Source organism: Olea europaea, unplaced genomic scaffold (assembly GCF_002742605.1).
Source record: "Olea europaea var. sylvestris unplaced genomic scaffold, O_europaea_v1 scaffold806, whole genome shotgun sequence".
Lineage (NCBI taxonomy): Eukaryota > Viridiplantae > Streptophyta > Magnoliopsida > Lamiales > Oleaceae > Olea > Olea europaea.
In genome coordinates this window covers 200,781-210,753 of record NW_019266496.1, presented here as the reverse complement: position 1 = coordinate 210,753, position 9,973 = coordinate 200,781, and the positions used below count along the sequence as shown (strand labels likewise).

General features: G+C 32.1%; 1 protein-coding gene across 1 annotated transcript; it reads right to left on the bottom strand.

Annotated features, from left to right (window-relative positions):
• Positions 1-8,520: 8,520 nt before the first annotated feature.
• On the bottom strand, positions 8,521-9,973 carry LOC111391559. Its single transcript, XM_023016799.1, has 2 exons — positions 9,210-9,973; positions 8,521-8,981 (listed from the first exon to the last, which is right to left on the bottom strand). The coding sequence occupies exons 1-2, from the start codon at positions 9,840-9,842 to the stop codon at positions 8,550-8,552; spliced, it is 1,065 nt and encodes a 354-aa protein (XP_022872567.1). The 5' UTR covers positions 9,843-9,973; the 3' UTR covers positions 8,521-8,549.

The following is a 9,973-nucleotide window of genomic DNA, read 5'->3' as shown; positions in this document are numbered from 1 at the left end:
GGATTCTAACCGGTCCAAAGAGTTTCGGTTTCTAAAATGTGCTCGTATGATGTATCAATACAATACAAGAAATACTAAAGTTGTTTCTTGAAAATAGGTTATTAGAAGGGAATTGGTTTGGTTTTCTTGGAAGAAATTGTGGGTGGAGGTGGAAATTTAGTGAAAGAGCAAAGATATATATATATAAAGCGGGAACATTGGTGGAGAGAAATTAACAATGGATTTGGAGAAAATGACAAACAACACGTAGAAGCATGGATGTTTCTACTTAAGGTTATTTTAATAAAAAGATGCTTGCAATAATAGTTATATACCAGTGTTAGGTTTTTAGTTCATCGAAGGATGTTGGAGGAAAAAACATTTGACCGCTCATGGTTGTCATCACATGATAATTGATATACTTGGTGATATTAATTTACCCTTTAGCATTTTCAATTATGCTACACAAACAGGATCAAAGATAGATTAAAAAATCGGGAGAACATGTGTCAATACAAGATTTGACAATTTGAAAAAACAAACATCCAATCATGTACTGTCAAGTCAGTCTATCCAACTTTTGTCTATCTTTGAACCTGTTCAACCATTATTATTCTAGCATTTTTGGGATAGATATTGGCTTGTTTAAGAATATTAATTTTAAAATTTGCTAGTAAACTTTAGATGGTTTGAGTTGATTATTTGAATTTATTGTATTATGATATCATATTAAGTCTTAAGTTCGATGTATAATGACATGAAATGTTATTAGGCAAATGAAGTGGAGTGTCTTTAGCTCTTACATTGTACTTTTCATCTTGGGACAAGATAAATTTTTTTTTTCAAAAAAAACCTTTAGCTAAAGGTCACACTGCGAGATGGACACAAGATTTGGCTCGTTTTGTTGACTAAGGAGTCATGGATCCCACCAAGTTCTTTACCTGACATTGGGGTCAATGATCCCATTCAAGTAGGCAGCAACAGGCCAGCTGAAGCCTCTTCAAAATAAGCTTCAAGGAGGATTCAAGATTTTTAGGCGCTTGTTTCTCATGCTCGCAAACTACTTCGACTCTTCGCATGGCATGAGGCCAGGGATGTTGGCCGATAGGGATGTACTTGCACTACAAGAAATATCAGTTTTAACTACCAAAATTTTTCCTCTAGTGAGAATGGATGAGAGTGAAACAACAGAAAATGTCTCTGTTGGACTCGAACCCTGGACAATTTTTAATATGCTACCAAAATTTGTGAAGTCGCGTTTGTGAAATGCATCTTTTTAAGTGGATGCTCTACTTTGGATGATTAAGATGTGGCCTTATCGTGGCCGTTGGCCTGTGGTACTGGAAGCTTCTATTTCTGGCGTCTCTTTATTTGGCTCAAGGCTTGACTCATCATTTGGTTCTTTGAAGGCTTTTGGTTGATAGAAAAAATATCTCTTGGGTTTATTAAGGTTTCTTCGTATCTCTCAGATTATAGAATTTCTGATTTCAGATCTGTAATCTGAGTGATGTTTTCCCTAATGTGTGATATTCTAAGTGAATATATGTGAGAATGAGTGTTTGGTAGAGTTGGTTGATACTTAGTGAGTTTTGTGAAGTTTTTTGGTGATTCTTCGAAGCTTTTCTATAGATTTAGAGATATAAGTGCTTTGGTTCTTTATTTCTTTTGTATTGGGTCAAGCTTTCGTAATTTTGTTTTCAATTTGGGCAATCTAATGCAATCGAGCATAATCTATATTATTGGATGCTCAACAGAGAATATAGGCGTTAGATGTGATCACCGAACCTCCGGAGTTTAGGCCGAAATAACTCTTTTTGTTGATTCTTTAATTTTCTACACTTTTACCTTCTGCAAATCATTTATCTTTGCAACTCGAATAGTAATATCGTATTATCTTGTGGTTGTTGGTCCTACAGTATAGTTGAACACAAAATAGTATTAATGTGTCATCTTTTATTTCATTTTATCATGTCAATTTTTGTGTCATGACTCCTATTATGCTTGTTGTACACCATGCTATACAGCATGGTGTACGAGCCTCCTCACACATGAGGGGGCCCACCATAATTAAAAAATTGATGGACCCTCTCATGTGCAAGAGGGTTGCCCTATGTGTGAGGGACTGTATAGTATATAGTATGATGTACAACCATCTTAATCCTTTGATATGTTATAGGGGTGGCTTCGTACAAAGTTTTTTGTAGTGCTTTCAAAAGCAAACCAAAGCCTGTGGATTTCTCAGAACTCTCTTACCTCACTCCTGTAAAGAAAAAAATGATTAAATATTAAAAATCAGAACAAATTAAAAAAAAAAAAAAAGAGAGGCATCTGATGGAGTATGAATATATTTTAAATGCCTATCTTCGTTAGTCATGTGAACTCATATCGAATCAAGCATATAAAACTTGTTACAATTGACTAAGTCCTCCATTGTTCAGTTTGAGAATAAAATAAAATAGAAAGAAAACTTGAAAGTCGTACAATTTTGGAAGACACTAATTTGAGTCTCGATATATTTATTTAATAAAATTTTGACGTGATTGCTTTAAGATTACTTCAGTTGCGTGGTTTAAAGAAAATTGATATATGGATCATGATTCTCGACCTCATCCGCGGAATACATATAAAAATTATGACTAAAAATTGAGGACTCTTAATTGGATCTACCACTTGAAAACAAAATAACTTTTTCAATAATAAATTAGAATTTAATCTTAATGAAAAAGAGAAACGATATTTATCGTGGATTGATAATGAACAGCATTAATCATTATTCACAGTGAACCCTAAACCGACCCAAAGTCAATATATTTTATCGGATTCACAATTTTTCAATTACACATTTTATTAACTTTTTATTAAAAAAATACTAAAATGCTTATTTTTAGCTATACCAGATAGAGGCTAAGCAATTTATTTATTTATTTTAACGAGATTGTATGATTTTTGTGCAATTTTATTTATTTATTTTTATTTTTTTGTGTGTGTCGATGCAATTTATATTTCAATAACTTATGGTGTTAGTTTATTTTTAGTCATTGTCTATTAGTGTCATGCCCACTTGTCAGTGTATATTGTTATATTTTTACTTTTAATAATGCAACATTTAATGCGTTTATTTAATTAATACAAAACTTTTATATATTGGAATAACTGAAATTACACTCATGCAGTGACAGATTAAAATATAGACCAGTGAGAAAATTGCTTAAGGTTCCACATTTAGATAATGTTTCCAAATTTTATAGAATTCCATTCTAAATTGTTTTGCACTGGTTCCGATTTTTGTGTCGATGATAATTAAAAGACTTATTTTGATAAATTTGTTGTATTGACAAAAATGCACGTAGGTAACTGAATAACAATGAAAATAATGGTTAATCATTAAAAATTGAATTTTGTCATTGATAATGATTTTAAATAATTATCGCAATATATTTACGAGGGTGTTTTCAACTAAGATTTTAATGAATTTTAAATGATTATAAACTCTAATAAATTTTGTGGATTTGATAGATTCTTACAAATTCTATAAAAATCTTATCAAATATGGTGAAATTTCAAAAGATTTGCTTATATGTATTTTTAAGCTTGAAATCCCTCCAAATCTTTTAAAATCCTTCTATTGATAAAATATTTATAAATCTAAATTTTAAAGAATTTAATTAAAATCTCAACTGGGGACACCTAAATTTTAATGGATTTTATTAAAATCCAATAAAATATTAATTGAATACAACTAAATTTAGAATAACTTTTAAAATTTATCACAATCTCAATTGAAAACACCCTCTTTAATTTATTGATAAAATTTTCATTGTATACTAAAAATTAAAATATTACCTTAATTTTTTGTCAAATTTTGTTGACAGTTAAATAATAGTTAAGAAATAATTTAGGATTACAATGAATTATTAGTATATAATATTTAAAAAGTAAACAACTTAATAAATTCAATATTGACGAAGATATCATCAATAAATAAAGTAATTAAAATATAAAATAAAATGGTCATGGAAAAAATTAATAATTTTTTATTTAGAATATAATAAAATTTAAGTTAATGATGACATACTACAAAAAAAAGGGCGAATAATTGTTAAGAAAGGTTATATCGCTGCTCATTGTTTTCTACTAGGGATTTCTGTGGATTATCCTTCTACGCAATATTACAAGATTCTACATTACAAGTTGAGATTTGCTGTCTAATTTTATTGTCTATTCAATTAATTCTTGACATATCATCAATTTAACAGATTAGTATCTTGTGATAAAGTTAACGAGGATAAATTTGAAATAATTAAGAATTAACTGAATGAACAGTAAAATTGGATAGCAGATCTCGACTCCTTCATGACAATGCGCAATGCAGTGTATGAGGATTCAAGACGTTCTTTGGAGAATCCTGATAATGGTAGTTCCCCATGTACAGGATATTGTTGTACTTTTACTATACACCATAATTTTATCAATTTCGACTCTTCAAATGCTTGATCCTCCAACAAAAAGCTTGATCGGGAGTGAATCATTGTAAGGGTTTTCAACAAATCTAACATTTTTTCTCGATAAAGCCTTAAAGACTAGCAATCTGGAATTTGTTGATGAGACTGCTTTCTTAGACTTGCTCAGTTGTGAACTTCCAATTATCACGTAGATAGAAAAATATATTTTAGAAATAATTGGGGATGAAAAAGGGGGCTAAATTTGTTGTAGATACGTAGATAAGGTGCTTGTTATTACTGTTGCGGGTGTGCATCACAAAAAGACAATTACATGGATATTCTTAATCTTTGATTATGTCAGTAAATAGCACTTAAAAAATTATTTTAATATGGAGAACAAATTTTTAGTTTGTAATATTAAAAATAAAAATTTTCATAAATTTAATTTAGTGACAGAATTTCTTTCATAAATAAATCAATAAAAATATAAATTTATTTTTATAACTTAACTTAGAAATATTGTCTATGAATTAAGTAGTAAAATACAAAATTTATAAACTGCTGTTATAAAAATTTGTTGGTAACAAAATAACATTTAAAAAATAGAAAGTAAAACATAGAAAGATATATTAATCCCATATTTGATATGGATTACAACATATATTTTATTAAAATCAAAATTAACAATTAATCATATATTTTATATGGTTCGCAACTTTTTATCTACACATTTCATTAAAATTTATCATAATATATCAAACATATAATTTTAATTCTAACCAAACAGGATTAAGTTACCAACATAACAATACATCGACAACTCATTAAAAAATAAATAATACTTCTAGGGGTAACACCAACAATTTTCATGTTAGTGACTGTCAATGGAAATTTCAGTCGCGTCCCATTGACCATCTCCTTGACAGATAGATTGACATAACGTCGCACGACATTCTATCAATAGACTGTTTTAAACACAATCTTCATTTTCATCCACTTATACATTTGTCAAGGAGGATGTCAAAAATCTTTTGATGAAGTAGAATAATTCTAAAAAAATTTCCGGATGATTATCCACTACATTATTACTTTAAAAAAAAAAAAAAGAAGTTCCTTTAGAAAAATTATATAATGCCCTTGAGTTGCTTCAATGTTAAATTTTAATGAACTGCGCAACCTGCACAGGGCCCGTACAGTTGCACACACATTGGAGTGGACCCCACACATATGCGGTCCAACTTTATGTGAGAGCCCCTATACAAGCTCTGTGCAAAGGGGTATGCGCGGGGAATTTTTTCCAATTTTAAGAGTCTTATAAAGTCAATAATGTCCATGGTTGGAAGTGAGACTCACCACGTCCTACCTAGCTTCTAACCATAGCTCTACCCAACTTAGTAAATTCAGGGATAAGATAACTTCTCATGCAACTCCAGAAAATTTCAGCCGGGTCCAACTTTATGTGAGAGCCCCTATACAAGCTCTGTGCAAAGGGGTATGCGCGGGGAATTTTTTCCAATTTTAAGAGTCTTATAAAGTCAATAATGTCCATGGTTGGAAGTGAGACTCACCACGTCCTACCTAGCTTCTAACCATAGCTCTACCCAACTTAGTAAATTCAGGGATAAGATAACTTCTCATGCAACTCCAGAAAATTTCAGCCTATACTACTATTAGCATTGGAAATATTTTTTAATTAATTATTCATCGATTAAATAAACCAGAACCATTGACTTCAAATTCAATATTTTAAGCACCAAAAATAAATTCTCTAAGCTATTAGTTGTCATTAGGAAACCAGATCCAGAAAACGTCTCGAGGCCCTTCGTTCATTCACGTGCTCAATCAACCCCGTTGAGTGGACTGCACGCAATCGGTTGACGCTGGATACATTACACTTCAATTTACTTGCTCGTAATATGTTGGTTTTCAACTTGCAAATTTCAATCTTTTAAATTTATAGAAAATCCGTCTCCAGTAGATAAATTCCATCCCGTTTGACAATTTCACCTTTTCGTTAAACATACGGTTTTACCCTTAATACTAAATTAACACAAAAATTAATAAAAATAAAAATAAAAAACTATTTATAACAGAGTAATGTTATTTGCAATTGCTCTACGTAACACACGTGTGGGTGTTAATAGGTTGATGCATAGAGCAATAAAAAATTACCACGTTAATACATCAAATCAATAACTGTTACATATAATGAGCGACATCAAATAACATTATTCTTTATAACATAAAGGTGATGAACGAGGCTGCAATAGGAGTGATTGTTACCTCTCATTAAGGACCCTTCAAAAGTGTAAAGTTGACATTTTGAGTTTTGAGGAATGATTTGAAAATTGCCGTAATTTGGTTAGTTCAATCGGAAACCATTTAATTATAATTTTAAAATCACTTTTATGAAATAAAGATGAAAGGTGGCGAATCCAATTGGCTCAACAAGACTAGAACCAGAACATATGAGTTGGATGCTCAATTTCGAAGATGGTGGAGATGCGGAAGGCGTGTTAGTGACTATAAATGTAGTGGGTGATTGTGGCAATGACGACGTACGGAATCTTCAAGGCTAGGGTTTGGATTGATGATTTATTTGGGTTGGAATTGGAGGTGACGGTTGGCTTCCACTAATCGCTACTGGGAGAATTGTAGGCAGTTAGCGAATAATAATAATAATAATAATAATAATAATAAAGTAGATGTTACTACGTGCAAATATTTATAAGCAAGAGAGAAGTGAAATCCATTGAATGCTTACTTAATAACTCATTAATCAAGATATCAATACCGGCTGTCATAGGCTTGTAGCCACACTAGGTTTAAAAGCAGGTATGTTACCAAAGCAATCTAAAAAAGTAAACTGAAAAAATTGACTAAGCATATCTGCTGCAAGTTAACAAATTTGTTAAGTGTACAAATTATATTCTTGCGGTATCTTTTCATCGAGGTAAGTGTAGAAGATACCTTAGGAGATGTCAATGACCTCGGAGATACACAGTAGCAGGAGCTGGTGCATCGCCTTGAAAGTGTCACTTTAGATCAGGTGCTATCACATCGAATGAAGTGTCCAAATAACCTTGAAAATAATGTAGCAAGACATGTGTAGTATCATTTCATATAAGACATTCAAATCGCCTCGAAAATAAACTACAGTAGAAAGCGGTGCATCACCTTAAAATTGCCACTTTGAAAGAGGTGCTACCACTTCAAATAAGGCGCCTAAATCATCTCAATCAATTGTCCAATCATCTTAGAGGCGACATGAGGGTGCGAGGTGAAGCGGAACACGAATCTTGCATGACTTCTTGTTTTGTCTTTGTTTGGCTATATGTGACCTGCCTTGTAGGACGAATTACAAAATTTACGCATACTTTTTTGTGCACAATATTTTTTTTTTTTTAGTTTTTTAGCTTATGCATTAACTTTTAAATTTTACTTTTTTGGCCTATAAATCAATTTTTTTCTCCAAATAATACTGTGGATGTAGCATGATTCCCAACCCACTAATTGTGGGCTCAGTTCTTTAGTGGGCTAATCATGTTGGTCTATTCGGTTCCATTTTAAAAGGGATCCAAAAGCCCTGCAAATCATAAATCTACAAACGAAAATAGAACGAATCAAATCAAATTCAAATGAAAAATACTTAATTTGTTATAAATGGAAAAGTTCAGTAATAGTCACCATCCATGTAAACAGACACAGAACGTGGATCAATTAGTATAAATTATAATATAATTATAGAATATTGCATAAACATTATCGGTATTTATGATCATGGAAGAAAATTATTATTGCGCCATATTCAATGAAATTTTATAAATATTTAGATTATGTACATTCATATCATCCGTACATTGCAATTCTGAGAGGTAGCTCAGTGATCAAATCTTGGGTTTGCTTCTCAATGATCATCAATTCGAGTCCCCTCAGAACTATTGAGATAAGTACCCGGCTGTAAACTTTAGGTTCCGTAGAATTAGTCAAGGTGCCGTAAGTTGGCCCGAACACCCACGATCACATATGTGTGTATATATATATATATATTGTGTAAATTGCAATAGCTTACAAGTGCTTATAATAATGGATAAGCTACTTTCTAAATATAGTTTTAAAAATTACTTTTTAGATTTTGCTGGCAACAAAATCATCCAAAAGTTCGTCGAACAAATCGCTTAAAAGTTGCATTGCCATTTCTTCTTGTTCATCTTTAAACTCTTTCCAGTCCAGTCCCCTCTCCATATCTTTAACACAGGCCTCCTTCATGTCCAGCGCTTCGCAATTTTCATATTCTCCATTGATCCAAGATTTTGCAGTATTCTCAAAATTTTGACAATAATTCTTAAAGAAATCAGACGGCAGATTATCCACTTGGCTCTCTTCTAGGTTTTCCAATTCCGTGAGGGTCTCGAATTGTTGAAGTCTTTGCATGAACATGCATTTTCTCTGGGCAGAGTTAAGATGAAAAGGAAATATGGATTCTTCGTCTTCACAAAATGGAGAATCAAGAACCGAAACTGGGGTAAGCTGCTCAGCTTCTTCGTATGTCAATTCCCCCTTTATGTCATAAACATATGAATAATTATTAGTAACAAAAACTCCTGGAGATAAGAAATCTAATTTGTATTATTCAACAACTGGCCCTTTTGTTTTATATGTAGACAATTCACCATTGACCCACAACCTTAATTTATATTCTGATAGTCTAACAGAAGACAACGAAAATAAAAATAAAAATTTCAAAAAATGCATATAAAATATGATAATTTTAAAGTTTAGAATTACCTCTAGTTTCCTTCTTGTTTTACTCCCCTTTTCACCCCAAGATTTATCATTTTCACCACCCCACAATGGTGAATCGGCCGCAGTAAAATCACTATCACACCAGCTAGATCTCTTGCTGCATGAGGTGGTAGTACTAGTAGACCCTGTGGTGGTGGTGGCGGTCCGAATAGGGGATGATGAAGAAAAATTCAACGATGTAGCTTTCTCCTCCTCCAAGTCTCTAAACGATCTCCACCGTAAAATGTCTTTAACTTTAACGGAGACTTCTGAGAAATTTTCATTTCTGGTTTTGGTCCTCCTGGAGAGTTTACGGGAAATGCTTCTCGGTAAAACTAGTGGAGATTTGACAGAGGCATATGGGAAGAATTTAACAGCCTTAATGACTTTGTTGAGTGCATAAAATGTGGTTGCTGCAGCTTTTGATCCACTTCTGAGAAGTATTGGCGAGCGTTTGTTTGTTACATTTGATTTGCATAGGTTTTTTCTTGGAACTGACCGAAAATCATTTGATGAACAAGAAAATGAATCATCTTTGAGAAAATCTTTGAGCATTCTTGGCCTATTTTTGAATGAAAAAGAACTCCGAAATCTTTTATCAGCATTCAACTGTGAATCAAGTGATGGCGAAGCCATGGATTCTAACCGGTCCAAAGAGTTTCGGTTTCTAAAATGTGCTCGTATGATGTATCAATACAATACAAGAAATACTAAAGTTGTTTCTTGAAAATAGGTTATTAGAAGGGAATTGGTTTGGTTTTCTTGGA

Bases quoted from the DNA above. Each gene is read 5' to 3' on its own strand.
- LOC111391559 (XM_023016799.1), bottom strand. From the start codon at position 9,842: ATGGCTTCGCCATCACTTGATTCACAGTTGAATGCTGATAAAAGATTT. The intron at 8,982-9,209 runs GTAATTCTAAAC...TATGACATAAAG, and splicing joins AAACAAGAAGGAAACTAGAG to GGGGAATTGACATACGAAGA.